A 16984-nucleotide genomic window follows, 5' to 3' on the forward strand; every position below is an offset into this window, starting at 1 on the left:
GCCTATGACTCTTTGAATCTATGAGCCTGAGTCTATGAATCTGTCAGCCTACATGTCTATGAGCCTATGAGTCTACGAGCCTATGAGCAGTCTGAGTCTATGAGCCTGAGTCCATAACTCTATGAGCCTAAGAGTCTGTGAGCCTATGAGCAGTCTATGAGCAGTCTATGAGTCTGAGTCTATAACTCTATGAGCCCTATGAGTCTGTGAGCCTATGAACCTATGAGTCGATGAGTTTATGAGCCGATGAGCCTATGAGCCTATGGGTCTACAAGCCTATGAGTCTATGAGCAGTCTATGAGCCCATGAGCAGTCTATGAGCCTATGAGCCCATAACTCTATGAGCCTATTTCCCTATGAATCTGTGAGCCAATGAGCAGTCTATGAGCAGTCTATGAGCAGTCTATGAGCCTATGGGTTCATAAATCTATGAGCCCCATAACTCTATGAGCCTATTTGCCTATGAGTCTGTGAGCCAATGAGCAGTCTATGAGCAGTCTATGAGCCTATGAGTTCATAACTCTATGAGCCCTATGAGCCTATTTGCCAATGAGTCTGTGAACCTATGAGCAGTCTATGAGCAGTCTATGAGCCCATGAGTCCATAACTCCATGAGCCCTATGAGCCTATTTGCCAATGAGTCTGTGAGGCTATGAACCTATGGAGCAGTCTATGAGCCTATGAGAAACTGCAGACTTCACACAGGGCAAACAGAACAACTCAAGGTTCTAAAACGTAAAGTAAACTTTATTATCCTTGAACCACAAAATAGATTTCTTTGGTTGTACAAATGTCACTAGTTACAGTCTTGATGCGCTAATTAATTTTCCCTCAGAGTCTCTCAGGAGAGAAGGGGAGAGAACCCAGAGCCTGGCAGCGGGTACCAAAAAGGGAAAGGAGAATCACGTTAGTCACCAAAACAAATCCAAGATTGCTTCCAAAACTGCTCTTGTTAAAAAGCATAGGCTAAAATTAGGCTTTAAAAAGGAAAAGCTCCAATTGCTGATGATGGGAGCAGCCATAGCTGCAGCTTGAGATATCCGAGTTCCCCCTTCAGAGCCCTGTCAAATCAAACCACATGGAGACACTTCAAATGAGTTTGGCATGAAGGGAGATGCTCGACCATAAAAAGATGCACCCAGTTGCTCAGCAAATGCAGAAGCAGAAGTGCCTGCTGCTCCCAAGCCACGTCCCAGGTAAGGTTCAGCCCTGGCCTTACTGCTGGAGTTCAGCAGAGAGCACCAATGGATCTGGATGGACAGATCAACGACTGCTGAACTCTGATGCCTTTCTCTCTATCGGAGGCTTTAACAAAAGAAAACCCAACCCAAACCAAATCCATTAAAAAAAGAAAAGGGACAGGGATGTTTTACTTCAGTAGTGGGCAGTAGAGCAGCAGAGACTGATTTCAGAGCTGTGGGCAGCATCGGTCTCCTCCATGTCCGTAGAGCACGCTGGATGCAAACTTCACAGCTACCGTTCCATGTGTGGCAACCAGGAATCACACCCCTGTCCCTTTTTCACTTCTCTCTTTTCCTCATTCTTGGACAAGCCTGTGTTTGCCCTGTCCTATGCAGACAAGGGGCCTGAAGTCAACACACTGGCAGAGAGCAGCACTGTGTGCTTATTGCAGGTCGTTCCCAGACCCACTGCAGCCCACTGTGCTCCCTGCCTGGCAGGCAGACACTCCTTCAGACCCCATAGGCACCCTTACAACATCACCTATCATCTCACAACCAGTGGGACTCACCCACCAGTATCCTACCTGTAAGACCCCATTAGTCCTAACCTGACCCCAGCAATGCCACTTCCTACCCTCCCCCCTTCCCTGAATCCTAGCCCCCTACCTTATTTGCTGTTTACACCTCCTACCTCTGCCACCGTACCCTAACCCCTCACTACTCTGCTTGCTATTGCTGCCATACGCTCACATTGCTATCACTGCTACAGCTTTGCAACTCCTTTCCCATTGCTGCCCCCAGCCAGCTGCGATGTGGGCAGCGGACAGATACCTGTCCCTGTCTGACACCCAGCAGCGTGCAGAGCAGTCCACGCTATGTGCACACGATGTGTGTGCCTGGGGTAGATGCCTGCCTCCCAGAACAGTAAAGCACTGCAGGTAGGAGCAGGTCCCTACATGGGACAGATGCTGCGCTCACAGAGGCAATGGAACAGAGCTGATGCTTCCTGGAGCGTGGATGAGCTCCGGCTCATTCGGTCTCCTTTTGAGCACCCAGGTGTCAGTGTCAGAGGGAGGCACTTTACTACAATTCCTTTTTTTGTGTTTTTTTTGTTTTTTTTTTTTTTGCCCCCCAGCTTCCAAACGCTCCCAAAAGAAAGCGAGGTGACACAGTGTGGGAGGTGGAAGAAGATGCTTCTTGGCAAAAGACTGGAAACCCAACAGGAGCCAAGGCTGGAACTTCCTTCTCATTCAGACTGGAGTAGAAGCTCCCATAGAATCCCAAGATTCTATGATTCTCTCATTTGAAACCATTAAACAAAAGATCCCAGTTGAGCAAATAACAGCTGGAGCCCAACGCGCTCACCCTCCACGTCCTCCCTGTCCTACCGTGTCCCTCCCTCCCCCCTTACCCAATATTTACAGGCTAACAAACTGCAGCTGCCCACTGTCCTACCCACGCTTCCTCTTGGTTAGCCATCCATCAGCCCCATGCCATCCCATGTGGGGTGAGGACGTGCCCCAGTGCACTGCTGGGTGAGAAAAGTAGGGAGGTTCACAGCCTTAAGGAAGGAAGTCAGTTGACCACAACGCTCCTGGGGTGCTCAGTTCCATCCTGAGCCCAGGAGGCAGCGCTATGGGCAGTCTGGTGCTGCTCCTGGAGCACGGGAAGTTCAGGAGCCCCACGTTGGGCCATCCCAAAGCCCAGGAGCTTTGGATTGCCTACGTTGGGACAGCAGCCTCCAGGCTGCGCCGGCTGTGTCGGAGTTTGCGTTTGCTGCTGTACAGAGCCATCTCTTCAAGTGCAGATGCAGTTGGTGTTGATGAGTCGCGTGTTAATAGCATTTCCTCCTCCTCTGGCTGTCCATCTTGCTCCTGAGGAACTGTGTGGGTAAGAGAAATTAACAGATTTAAGAGGAGGTGCTCCATTGAAGTGTACAACTGATATGGTTAATGATGACGTGAGGGTTCACTGCGTGCTGAGATGTACATCTCAGCAATGCTATGCCCAGAACTTCTAGGTGATATGTACCTGAAGTGCTATTATTTTCTGGGAAGAAAGTGGCATTCCTCAGCAGAAATCTTCCCCCAGCACCCAGGAAGTGCCAAGCTTTAGGAATAATCAGTACCCAGAAGGGACTGAGGTATAAACTCATGCTCAAAGCACTGCAGTAGTTCCAGCAGAGCACTGGGCACTGAAGAGCACTGTGAGTATGAGTATGGGACTGAGGGAGGGGAGCCTTTTGGTTTGGCTTAATGCTGAAGTTGGATGACTGAAGTCCTTTCTGTAGGCTGCATTTGGGCTCCTCCACCAAAGGGCCCCACCACAGCAGCCATTGTGGCAGAGCTGACCCTCAGTTATTATGGTCTGAGGCTTTGCGGGATGTGCTTTGTACCTGAGGTGTGTTGTGCTTTTACACAGCCCACAGAATCCACCCAACTCCCAGGAAGTACTTGTGTAAGAAAGAAAAAAAGCTCCAGGAAGCCACAGAATTTTTCCTTCCAGTTCCTGAGAAGCTCCTCTGAAGTCTCTGAATTTAGCAGAGAACCCCACATACAGCAATCTATCACATCAGGTGCTGAGCCATACTTAATGGCCCACCCTCTGCTCATAGCAATGCCTCCTTCCTTACAGTAACCAGGCAGGAGCGTTGGTTATGATCCTGAACCCTTCCTGAACTAATACGGAGCATCAACCTCTGGTCTGAAAAGGACTTGGAGCCAAGAGAACACAGGTAACCAACGTGACGTCTTGGAAGGATGCTGGGACTGACAACCAGAGGGCCCAATTTCAAACAAAACCAACTGGAATAAAACAAAGGCACTGGCAGATATATAGAGAGATGTTCAAACTGGGTGGAGGACTTGGTGTGGTTGGAGGGAAGTCACTGCTCTTAATCACAGAATCCTACAATGGCCTGGGTTGCAGAGAACCAAAATGATCATTGAGTTCCAACGCCCTGCTGTGTGCAGGGTCACCAACCAGCAGACCAGGCTGCCCAGAGCCACATCCAGCCTGGCCTTGAATGCCTCCAGGGATGGGGTATCCACAGCCTCCTTGGGCAACCTGTTCAGTGCGTCACCACCCTCTGGGGGAAAAACTTCCTCCTCATATCCAACCTAAACCTCCCCTGTCTCAGGTTAAAACCATTCCCAGCTCCTTGTCCCCCAGGACCCCCAATTCCTTCTCTGCAGGGCTTCTCTCAAGGAGATCTTCCCCCAATCTGTATCAATACCTGGGATTGCCCCGACCCAATTGCAGCACCCTGCACTTGGCCTTATTGAACCTCATTAGGTTCACATGGGCCCACTTCTGCAGCCTGTCCAGGTCCCTCTGGATGGCTTCCCTTCCCTCCAACGTATCGACTGCACCGCTCAGTTTGGTGTCATCTGCAAATGCTGAGGCTGCACTCGATGCCATCGTCTGTCATTGATGGAGATTTTGAAGAGCACCCCTAAGGGACCCCCCTTGTGACCGCCTCCACCCTCACACAGACCCATTGATCACAAGCCCACACTTTAGTTAGTGCTCATTTAGGTGACAGTGCACAGCTCCACAAGCTTAGACCTGGGGAGTCACCTCATCGAGCTCCATCCAAATGCCCTCCAGTGCCAAAGCAGGACAACCACCTGCACTGCCTGCTTCTGCTCCAGCAGAAGGGGCACAAAGCAGTCCCTAATGATGGATGCCATCCCCTTTATAGCAGCTGTCAGAGGCCAGGACTTCCCACCCACATTCTACCACCCCTCTTCACTCAAGAGCACAACGCAAGGTTAGGCATGCTTGTAACAATCAGTTCTCAGCAAATGAGCTGTTAATAAGCACAATGCAAATATCCTACCCAAAACTGAGTGTGGCGAATCTCAAGGTTTCATTCTAGAGTGGACAGAAAAAAGGACAGTGCTTCAAGCAGCAAGAAGGTGAGGTCCTCAGGGTTGACTCCACAAGTGGGTCAAGAAGAACACTTTAGAACCATGGTAGGGATGTAAGCAGTACAGAGGAGTCTCCTTTGGCCATTGGCTTACCTGAGTTATTTCTGTCCTCAACGTATCTGAGGTCATCAGCTGCATCAGGCGACTGGAAAGGAGAAGAAATGAGCATTCACCTCTGTAACACCAGTGCCAGGTAATTTCCCCCTCAAGCCTACAAGAGAACCTTTTGCCTCAAAGGCTCTGTTGCTACAGCAGCCACAGCACAGCCCTCACATGCTAATCTGCTGCTGCAATCCAGCAGTCCATTGTCTGAACTGTGAGACGAGAGCTGTGTCTGCCCTCCACAGCTCTCCTATTGCTTTGTCTGGGGAGAGAGGAGGGGATTGTAAGTGACAGGAAAGGCAAAAAGCATGAAGACTGTTAAAAAGGAGCAGAAACATGGGAGGGGACTGATGACACAGAACAGTGATATTTCCTTGAGGGTCCTGGATCCCAGTTCTGCACCTGCACTGCTCTCAGACCTAGGCAAAATCAGTGGTTTCTTTTTTCTTTATTCAATTGTGTATGGAATCATAGAAGCCTTAAGGTTGGAAGAGGCCTAATAGATTACCAAGTGCAACCCCAACCCATCCCCACCATGCCCACAAGCCATGTCCACAGGAGCCACATCTCCATGGTTCTTGAATACCCCTTAGGATGGAGACTTCACCACTTCCTTCGGCAGCTGTGCTACTGCATGACTGCCCTTTGGAGAAAAAATATTTCCTCATCTCCAACCTGAACCGCGCCAATGCAACATGAGGCCACCACCTCTTGTTCTATCACCAATCCCTGGGAGCAGAGGCCAACCCCCACCACCTCCCTACAGCCTCCTTCCAGGGAGTGGGAGAGAGCAATGAGGTCTCCTCCAAGCCTCCTCTACTCCAGACTAAACCTTGACCCCTCTTGCAAGGTTAACCTTACAGCCTTCATGGAATGCAGACTACTCCAGCAGCCAACCACAGGTGCCTGTAGTTCAGCAGATCAGAGCAACACCACCATGTGAGAAGAGTAACTCTGGTCACAGACCAAAACTTGAAAGTCACAACTCACCACAGCATCACAGCATCACAGAATTGCAGGGGGTGGAAAGGACCTCAAGAGAGCACCGAATCCAACCCCCTGCCCAAGCAGTTCCCTCCACCAGGTCACACAGGTTGGTGTCCAGTCTCTACACTTGCTCTTGTTAAACCTCGTCAGGTTCCTCCCTGCCCAACTTTACAGTCTGCCCAGGTCTAGTTGAATGGTAGCATAGCCTTCAGGTGTCGGCCACTCCTCCTAGCTTTGTATCATCAGCAAACTTACTGAGGGTGGACTCTATCCCTTCATCCAGGTCATTAATGAAGACGCTGAACAAGACTGGACCCAGCACCGAACCCTGGGGATCACTGCTGGTTACAGGCATCCAACCAGACTGCGCTGCTGACGACCACCCTCTGAGCTCTGCCAGTCAGCCTGTTCTCAATCCTCCTCCCCATCCACTTATCTGTCCTGCACTTTCTAAGTTTCATCACCAGGATGCTATGGGAGACGGTGTCAAACGCCTTGCTGAAGCCAAGGTACACAACATCCACTGCTCTCCTCCCATTGACCCAGCCAGTGATAACATCACATTGGTCAAGCATGATTTTCCCTTGGTAAATCCATACTGACTACACCTGATAACCTTCTTCTCTTCCAATTGTTTGGAGATGGTATCCAGAACAAATTGTTCCACCACCTTTACAAGGACAGAGGTGAGGCTGACAGGCTCGTAGTTTCCTGGGTCCTCCTTCTTGCCCTTTCCAAAGACTGGAGTGACATTGGCCACCTCCCAGTCTTCAGGCACCCCTCCAATTTGCCAGGACCTTTCAAAGATGACAGAGAGCAGTTCAGCAATCACCTCTGCCAGTCCTCTCAGCACATGTGGGTGCATCCCATTGGGGCCCATGGATGTGTGTGCATTGATTTTGGCTACGTGCTCTCTGACCAGACCCACCTCAACCAACGGAAAGTCTTCCCTTCCCCAGACTCTCCCTCTTACCTCCAGGGTCTGGGATTCCTAAGGGCCAGACTTAGCATTACAGACTGAAGCAAAGAAGGCATTCAGAATCTCTGCCTACTCAGCATCCCCTGTTACCAAGGCACCCACTTCATTTAGTAGGGGACCCACATTTTACTTAGTCTTACTTTTAATGCTGACACAATTTAAAAAAACCTTACTTGTTGTCACAGTATCATAGAATCCTAGAATGGCCTGGGTTGAAAAGGACCATAATGATCACTGAGTTCCAACCCCCTGCTGTGTGCAGGGTCACCAACCACTAGGTTGGGTTGGGTTGGAAGGGTCCTTGAAGATCGTATAGCCATGGCATGGCTGGGTTGAGTTGGAAAGGTCCTTACAGATCACAGAACCACCAAATGGTTGGGTTGCAAGGGTCCTGAAAGGTCACAGAAGTATAGAATAGATTGGGAGTGTCCTGGAAGGTCATAGAGCCGTGGAATGATAGAATGCATTAGGTTGAAGTGATTCTTAAAGGTCGTAGAATCATAGAATGGCCTGGGTTGCAAAGGACCACAATGCTCATCTAGTTCCAACCCCCTGCTGCGTGCAGGGTCGCCAACCACCAGACCAGGCTGCCCAAAGTCACATCCAGCCTGGCCCTGAATGCCTCCAGGGATGGAGCATCCACAGCCTCCTTGGGCAACCTGTTCAGTGTGTCACCACCCTCTGGGGGAAAAACTTCCTCCTCATATCCAACCTAAACCTCCCCTGTCTCAGTTTAAAACTATTTCCCCTTGTCCTATCGCCATCCACCCTCGTTGACAGCCGTTCCCCGACCCAATTGCAGCACCCTGCACTTGGCCTTATTGAGACAATGAGGTCTCCTCGCAGCCTTCTCTTCTCCAAACTAAACAAGCCCAGTTGCCTCAGCCTTTCCTCATAGGAGAGGTGCTCCAGCCCTCTGATCATCATCATTGCCCCATACATGAGGGGGACCCTGAAGAGGTCTTTCTCATGCCATTCAGCCTCTGTTCTCAGGGTCATCACATCATATGCAGCACTTCCACTAAATGAAGCCCTGCCCAATGCAACAGCAGGCAGAAATTCAGCATGCAGTGAATACCTGGATTTCGTAAACAGGTTTGGAGGAAGGAATAGCAGCAAATTCCCGGTAGTCAAACTTCTTTTCAGACATGGACTAGAAGGGACAGTAAATGAGAAGAAAGAGAAAAGAGAGTGAGGAGAGAGGAATGGATGGACACACGGCAGCATGCTGAGTGATCTATGGAGAGTTAGGAGCAAAGCATCATTCAGAGTTAGTGTCAATGGTGTCTGGACACAGCCTCTGGGAAAGAAGGCATCTCAGGGACATTGGGACGCTGTGTTTTGTCTGCCCTGCTGTCAGGGTAGGTGCTCCAAGTTGCAGAGAAAACATGATGTGCTGCAGTGAACTGTACATACACGCCAGCTTAGGTAAGAGCAAGATTCCCGACAGCTCCAGCACAGCTGACACTTAATCCAGAGCTGGCTGTAGTGTGTGACCTTGGGCAGAACCAGGTCCCACCATTCCGTTGTACCAATTTTGACAGTTCACTGCAACAATGTCCTGCTGCATTTATACAGCCCTTTAAGATGCTGATTTCAGCTTAAGTTTTTGGTTTGGTACTACTGGGAAGAGAATAAAACAGACAACTGGAAAACAGATATTGCTGTATATGTGTAAAAAAGGGGATGTTTCCAGCAATGGGCATGGCAGAGCTCCATCCACAGTGCTCTCCTCACACCTCTGCCTCAGGTTAAGTATTGAAGTAGGGACTTCATGGCCAGATGCACAATCCACACCCAAAGTGAGTAACTGAGAAACCCCAGGATTCCAAAGAGAACAAAAGCAAGCAGGATGTGTCATACCAGCCTTCCTGGAGAAGTGACGTTCCTGGGATTGCAATCTGCGAAGGATGACATAAAAGCATTGCTTATTGAACATCTGCATTATATGCAACATGCACACATGCCTGTCCCTTCCATTCAGCAGTTATTTCAGTAACATAAAAGACCACGCTCACAACAGACACTTCCCACATAAATGCCTCTTCCCTGTCTTTTCAACTCTGCTCTTGTTTCCCAGAACCATCCCTTCAGTTTTTTGCTCTCTCATGTATTCTGTGTGTCAGGAGAATCTCCTGTGCTGAGAAATGTGGTATATTCATATAGGTCCTTCCAGCCTCAGCTGAATGAATCACAGAATCACAGAATCCTAGAATGGCCTGGGTTGAAAAGGACCACATTGCTCATCCAGTTCCAACCCCCTGCTGTGTGCAGGGTCACCAACCAGCAGACCAGGCTGCCCAGAGCCACAGCCAGCCTGGCCTTGAATGCCTCCAGGGATGGGGCATCCACAGCCTCCTTGGGCAACCTGTTCAGTGCGTCACCACCCTCTGGGGGAAAAACTTCCTCCTCATATCCAACCTCAACCTCCCCTATTCCCCCTTGTCCTACCACTATCCATCCTCATAAACAGCCATTCCCCCTCCTGTTTATACGCTCCCTTCAAGTACTGGAAGGCCACAATGAGGTCTCCCCGCAGCCTTCTCTTCTCCAGGCTAAACAAGCCCAGTTCCCTCAACCTTTCCTCATAGGAGAGGTGCTCCAGCCCTCTGACCATCTTAGTGGCCTCCTCTGGACCCGCTCCAAGAGCTCCATGTCCTTCCTGTGCTGGAGGCCCCAGGCCTGGACACAGTACTGCAGAGGGGGCCTCACAAGAGCTGAGTAGAGGGGCACAATCACCTCCCTCTCCCTGCTGGCCACCCCTGTTTGAATGCAGCCCAGCACACAGTTGGCCTTCCGGGCTGCAGGCGCACACTGCTGGCTCATGTGCAGCTCCTCATCTACCAGGACCCCCAGGTCCTTCCCTGCAGGGCTGCTCTCAAGGAGAGAAACTGAATCAAGAAACTGCCTAGTGCAAATCTGCTTTCAAGAAAGTTAACCTGGAGAAGCATTAACATTTTCCTCCTCAAATGGCTGTACAGTACCTTCCAGTGGTGTTGGTGATGGGGTAGGAACAGGCGAAGGTGATTCCGTCACCTGCTCCAGAGTGCTGCGCTTCTTTCCCTCCTTGGACTTGGCAATGACCATTTGGGCTTTAAGAGCATCCTGCTCAAGGGATTTCATCCTGTCTCAGAAGGGAGGAAGGAAGGGAGGAAAAAAAGACATCAGATATTGGTTTCTCTATAAGAGATTGATGCCCCTTCTGTGCCCAGCAGCTGGACCATGGTCAACAAGCTGAGTGCAGAAAGGCCAGATGAACCCTCGGTTCCCCACAGCAGACACACTTTTAGAGCAGGAGAGAACAGCTCGGTTTGCTGTCATCAGTCCTTACTGTCCTGAAATGCACATGTTGTCATGTGTGCTGAACAGAGCCTGGAGCTCAGCATCAACCCAGTGAGATGCTGCAGGCCTTCCCAGAGGTGCCAGGTATGACAGAGAGCAACCCAAATTGAGGAACACAGAGGGGAACTGCCAGGGCTCAACGTGTAGGTGAGCTTTCAGGGCTTTACTCTCCTCTCTGTTCTCAAGGGTGCCACACTTTATCCCTCTGCTGCCACTGGGACATTATAAATCACCTCTGAAAAGGGGGGTTCAGCTCTCAGAAACGTCAGCTCCCACCCAACCAGACAGACCCGGTGTCCCCCCATCATCCCCACTGACTGCCAGTAGTCTGTGGTACCTTAGGGCAATGAACTCCAGCCCCACTGAATCCTCCCTACCCCTCTAAGGACACAGCTGGGAGCACGGTGTTAGGATGGGGGACGCAGACAGGACGGAGCATGCAGCTGGCAGGGATGGGGCTGTGCACACCTGGATTGGTTTCCTGACCCAGGGGTTCTCGAGGCGTGACTCTGCACTGGACTAGGCAGCTGAGCTGGCCTGGCCCCGGGAGCAGGAGCCCATTGCCGGGACTGGTACAGCTTCCTGGCCAGATCCTGCTCGTACTGTTTAATACTGTCTTCAAGAGTTGAGGATCTGAGGAGGAGGAGGAGGAGGAGGAGGAGGAAGAGAAGGAAGAGGAAAAGGAAGAGGAGATGATGGTAATGAACATTACAGTGGACAAATACAGGGAGAGAAAGAAACAGATACAGGAACAAACCCTGGCAAGGAGAAATGTATGTCTGAGAAAGGAGCAGCCATGATTACAACAGGCTCCAACACCTGGTCCTTCCCAGCACCAGCTGCTCCAGAAAGAACAGAAACCTCCAGAGGGCAACCTGGGATGATGCACCCAGAAGGGCTCATTTCACAGCCCACATGTTTGGAGGTTGCCCTCCTTATGTGCTGGGAGGGCTGGAAACATCAGCAGACCAACGCAAAAGGCTCAGCAGGGGCTGCAAAGAGGTGTGTGCGTGTGCAAGGCAGACTGATGGAGCACAGGGCATGAGTGCGTGTGTGTGCACGCACACTTCACCACCTGCATACTGCATACTCACACATATCCAACCATCTGTTAGCATGCACCTTTGTTTGACCACTGTAAAATGGCATCACTGAGTTGCAAGGAACCCATGGCAAGCACCGAGTCCAGTTCCTGACTGCACAGAGGCAGCTAAGTGTTAAACCACATCTCTAAGAGCACTGTCCAGATGCTTCCTCGTCACTACTGACAGGCTTGGAACCACCACGACCGCCCTGGGGACCACCATCTTTCCCTAACCCCCAGCCTGACCCTCCCCTGACACAGCTCCAGGCTGTTTCTTTGGGCCCTGTAAGAGGTTGTAAGATGGCTGTGGGATGCCACAAATGAGCTGCAGGCTGCCACGAGGCCTCCCCTCCGTCTGCTCTAAGCTGAACAAACTAAGTGGCTGCTCCTCATACATATCATAGAATCACAGAATGGCTTAGGTTGGAGGGGACCTCAAAGATCATCTAATTTCAACCCCAGGCTTTGGGAAGGGTTGCCAATCACTACATCAAGCTGCCCAGAGCCACATCCAACCCAGCCTTGAATGCCTCCAAGGATGGGGCATCCATAACTCCTCTGAGCAACCTGTTTCCAGCACCTCACCACCCTCTGAGCAAAAAATTCCTTCCTAACATCTCAACTAAATTTCCCCTCTTTTAGCTTAAAACCATTCCCCCTTGTCCTATCACCATCCACCCTCGTAAACAGCCGTTCCCCCTCCTGCTTATACACTCCCTTCAAGTACTGGAAGGCCACAGTGAGGTCTCCCCACAGCCTTCTCTTCTCCAGGCTAAACAAGCCCAGTTCCCTCAGCCTTTCCTCATAGGAGAGGTGCTCCAGCCCTCTGAGCATCTTAGTGGCCCTCCTCTGGACCCGCTCCAAGAGCTCCACGTCCTTTCCGTGCTGGGGGCCCCACGCCCGGACGCAGTACTGCAGATGGGGCCTCACAAGAGCTGAGTAGAGGGGCACAATCACCTCCCTCTCCCTGCTGGCCTCCCCTGTTTGAATGCAGCCCAGCACACAGTTGGCCTTCAGGGCTGCAGGCGCACACTGCTGGCTCATGTGCAGCTCCTCGCCCCCCAGGACCCCCAGGTCCTTCTCCGCAGGGCTGCTCTCAAGGAGATCTTCCCCCAGCCTGCATCAATACCTGGGATTGCCCCGACCCAATTGCAGCACCCTGCACTTGGCCTTAGTGAACCTCATTAGGTTCTCATGGGCCCACTTCTGCAGCCTGTCCAGGTCCCTCTGGATGGCTTCCCTTCCTTCCAACGTATCAACTGCACCACTCAGCTTGGTGTCAACATGTGCCTATACCTCCACAGTCACACCTTCCTGGGGCACAGATGTCAGCACCTGTGTGTGCTGAGAACACCTATGTAGGATGGGTTCCCACATGTCTCTCCGAGCAGAGGATGGGGAGTGGGTGTGTGGTGGGGGGGCATCACATGTCCTGGCAGGGCACTGATGACACAGGGAGAAAAGGGAAAGCCCAGGGTGGTGTGAGTTGATGGGGTCACAAGTGACAGCACACAGACCAGAGAACTGGAAAGAAGCAGAAGATAGAAGATTAGAAAGGAGGTCATACAATCATGCACTACAAGAAAATACAGGTTAGTGAGGCTGCAGCACCGCCTGCGAGGCAATCCTTCCCACAAAGCACATGTGGGGCTGTATGGGGAAACAAGACAGTGAGTCCTGGCTGCCACCACGTCACCACGCTGCAGCAGTGACAGGAGGTGGGTCCTGGGATGACCACGTTTGTGTGACCTATGGTGGTAGGGACAGCCTGTCCTTGGGCTGGAGGAGCTCACTGTGGTGACCGATCCCTGCCACTGCCAAGAAGTCAGGCCTTAACACCACTCAAGGAACAGGAGATGCTGCTTTGGGAGCTGGATTAAGAATATACCTTGCTACAAGAAGCAAAACGAAGCTGAAAAGCTGCTCTGCAAAACTCATAAACCCAATGCTGAATCTGACAAGTGAGAAGCTGGAAAGCAAGGTAGCTGCAAGGGGCTCCTCGGCATATTTCCCCTTAGCTCTAAAAGGCTTTTCCTTCAACAGCTCACTTCATGTGAAACAAAAATCCACCATGCTTAAAAGGCAAGAGACTGAAGATCGAGAGCACAGCGATCTCTATTCTGCTCACAGTGCACAAATATACCCTGTTCAACACTCCATATTCCACACCCACAAATTCTTCTACAGCACAGCAGCACCTTTCAGATTTCTTTATCTGCTGGCATCAGCAAGCTCAGCTAAGGACACACTCCTGAGCAGCTGGCATGCATTCAGTTCTATGAGCAGAGTCCTTGCAATGGCTCTGCCTTCACAGCTTTGCACAGGCACTGTCATACTGCTAAATTTCTATCTGTCATAAACAAGGGCTTTGTTATGGCATTTCTTAGCCATGCTCGTGTTCAGGCTTAGGAGAGAATCATCACAGAATCACAGAATCCTAGAATGGCCTGGGTTGCAAAGGCCAACAGTACTCATTGAGTTCCAACCCCCTGCTGTGTGCAGGGTCGCCAACCAGCAGACCAGGCTGCCCAGAGCCACAGCCAGCCTGGCCTTCAATGACTGCAGGGATGGGGCATCCACAGCCTCCTTGGGCAACCTGTTCAGTGCATCACCACCCTCTGGGGGGAAAAAATTCCTCCTCATATCCAACCTAAACCTCCCCTGTTTCAGTTTAAACCATTCCCCCTTGTCCTGTCACCATCCACGCTCACAAACAACTGTTCCCTCTCCTGTTTATACGCTCCCTTCAAGTACTGGAAGGCCACAATGAGGTCTCCCCGCAGCCTTCTCTTCTCCAAGTTAAACAAGCCCAGTTCCCTCAGCCTTTCCTCACAGGAGAGCTGCTCCAGCCCTCTGACCATCTTAGTGGCCTCCTCTGGACCCGCTCCAAGAGCTCCATGTCCTTCCTGTGCTGGGGGCCCCAGGCCTGGACACAGTACTGCAGATGGGGCCTCACAAGAGCTGAGTAGAGGGGCACAATCACCTCCCTGTCCCTGCTGGCCACCCCTGTTTGAATGCAGCCCAGCACACAGTTGGCCTTCTGGGCTGCAGGGACACACTGCTGGCTCATGTGCAGCTCCTTGTCCACCAAATTCAGATCTATTTCAGTCCCCAAATGCTCTTACAGCAGACAAGAAAGCTCTCATGAGTTATAGGAGCAGCTTGACTAATTTTTTAAAGGAATTACATTACACAGTAAGGGCCTGGACTGACTTCCCATACAAAGCTCTGAAGCTCTCTTACTTTCAAAAGGAATGCTGACTCATGCTGTCACAGCTCATGATACAGCTGCTGTGGATAAAAACGCCCTCATCTTGCTCATTTCTTGGCTTCAGTAAACCAACCAGCCTAGCAGTACTGACTCTATGAAGCGTTCTTGTTTTTCATTTTGAATGTGTCTGCTTGCAGCTTTGCTAAATGCCATCTTTCTCACGTGTTACAAAAGAGGTGTGCTGGGAGGAAAGAAATGCATTCATTGTCACACAAAGGTGTTTGCATGGTATTTCTTTATAAAACTCCTCTATCTTCAGGACTGTGCAGACAGGGTTGGAGTCACAGAATCACAGAACCACAGAATGGTTGGGTTGGAAGGGACCCCATGGATCATGGAGCTCCAACTCCCCACCACACACAGGGCCACCAACCTCCACACTCAATACCAGCCCAGGCTGCCCACGGCCCCATCCAACCTGGCCTTCAACACCTCCAGGGATGGACGGGGCATCCACAGCCTCTGGGCAGCTGTTCCAGCACCTCCCCACTCTCTCTGTCAAGAACTTCCCCCTCACATCCAACCTCAATCTGCCCTCCTTCAGCTTCAAACCATTGCCCCTTGTCCTGCTCTTATCTCCCCTCTCAAAGAGTTGCCTCCCCTCCTGTCTGTAGAGTCCCTTTAGGTCCTGGAAGGCTGCAATGAGCTCACCCCGCAGCCTTCTCTTCTCCAGGCTCAACAAGCCCAGCTCCCTCAGCCTGTCTTTGTAGGGGAGGTGCTGCAGCCCTCTGAGCATCTTTCTGGCCTCCTCTGGACCCTCTCCAACAGCTCCCTGTCTTTCTTGATTGGGGGCCCCACACCTGGACACAGTACTGCAGATGGGGCCTCACGAGGGCAGAGCAGAGAGGGACAATCACCTCCCTGTCCCTGCTGGCCATATGGAACAGGGGACATCTCATTCACATAGCTGGTCAGAAGCAGATGAGTTCAGCCACACACTGGATGCTCTGCATTGTTTGAATGGAAGAAAGGTGCAACTACAACCTCTGCAAACATACGGCATAGGGAAGTTTCTTCGCTCCCCATATGAACACCCTGGATTCTTCCCTGAACTGGCCTATCAAAGAGAACAGAGAAGCTCCTTCGCTCTCACCGTGCTGCCCTCCACATTGCTCGCTTCTCTGCCTCCAGGGCACGCCGTTCTGCTGGAGAAAGTTCCTTCTCTTGGCTGCTCAGCAGCTCAGGGCTCTGCATTCGCAACCTCTCCTGGTGCCGCCGCTCCGCTTTGGCTGTCCGCACCGGGGCCAACGCATCCCCTGCAGCAAGACTTACTGGACTCAACCTGGGCAGAGAGAGAAGCAGTGAGAAACAGGCACCCTCATCCACTTCAATACTGCCTGCTCTTCTCAAGTTGATGGTAAGGTAATGACCAACACCCCCAGACATTGTTCTGCACCACCACCAGGTCCAAGGATGTCATCTTGAGGGATGGAAGAATAAAACAAACACAGAGGTAAATTGCTAAGAAGTTCTTTTTCCAATCACAGTTTCATCTTCTCCACAAAATCCTTCCTTTATACTCTATATCTGTTAGAAAGTAGGAGCCTCGTGCTCCATCACCTGGCATTTCTGGGCAAAGCACGCGGCTCATCCACTTACCCAGACACGGAGTTTGTTCTCTGTTCAGGCTTCATTCCTTCTTCCAGTGAATTCCTCTGTGAGCTGTTGTTCTCATTCACCTCTGAGGACCTGAACCAAATGAGCATATAAGCCAGCAGTCCCACAGGCTCGCATCCCCAAGAAACGCTCAATAGATCCACGCCCCAGAACGCAACACAGCCCAGTTTGAAGACACAACCCATCATGCTTTTGCTCAATGCTTCTTTCTCCATTACTGCAAGCATTTCCTTGTTCATTTTGTAACGGTTGATGCTCTCCAGCTCCCCTTACATGACGGAATAAATCATCTTGAGTGCAAACACATGGCATGCGCAGGACAACCAGGGGATCAGGCCCAAGTACGTGGGTTCACAAACCAGAGAATGGCTGGGTTGGAAGGAAGCCCAAGGATCATGAAGCTCCAACCCTCCACCACACACAGGGCCACCAACCTCCACACTCAATACCAGCCCAGGCTGCCCACGGCCCCATCCAACCTGGCCTTCA

At 51.3% G+C, this 16984-nt stretch overlaps 1 protein-coding gene across 50 annotated transcripts in view; it reads right to left on the reverse strand.

Annotated features, from left to right (window-relative positions):
• Positions 1-726: 726 nt before the first annotated feature.
• The window catches only part of SCRIB (scribble planar cell polarity protein), a 104752-nt gene continuing 88494 nt past the window's right edge, over positions 727-16984 (reverse strand). For 36 of the 50 annotated variants that reach the window (XM_040696220.2, XM_040696184.2, XM_040696178.2 and 33 more), the window contains 8 exons: positions 16478-16567; positions 15972-16160; positions 10992-11156; positions 10166-10305; positions 9045-9082; positions 8260-8334; positions 5207-5258; positions 727-3063 (listed from right to left, as the gene is read on the reverse strand). In XM_040696220.2, coding sequence (XP_040552154.1) covers positions 2903-3063; positions 5207-5258; positions 8260-8334; positions 9045-9082; positions 10166-10305; positions 10992-11156; positions 15972-16160; positions 16478-16567 — 910 coding nt within the window. In that variant the 3' untranslated portion in view covers positions 727-2902. Of the gene's footprint in view, positions 3064-5022; positions 5058-5206; positions 5259-8259; positions 8335-9044; positions 9083-10165; positions 10306-10991; positions 11157-15971; positions 16161-16477; positions 16568-16984 lie in introns of all 50 variants that reach the window. The other 14 variants (XM_040696222.2, XM_040696219.2, XM_040696223.2 and 11 more) reach the window with 5 other exon arrangements.

Source organism: Gallus gallus, chromosome 2 (genome assembly GCF_016699485.2).
Source record: "Gallus gallus isolate bGalGal1 chromosome 2, bGalGal1.mat.broiler.GRCg7b, whole genome shotgun sequence".
Classification (NCBI taxonomy): Eukaryota; Metazoa; Chordata; class Aves; order Galliformes; family Phasianidae; genus Gallus; species Gallus gallus.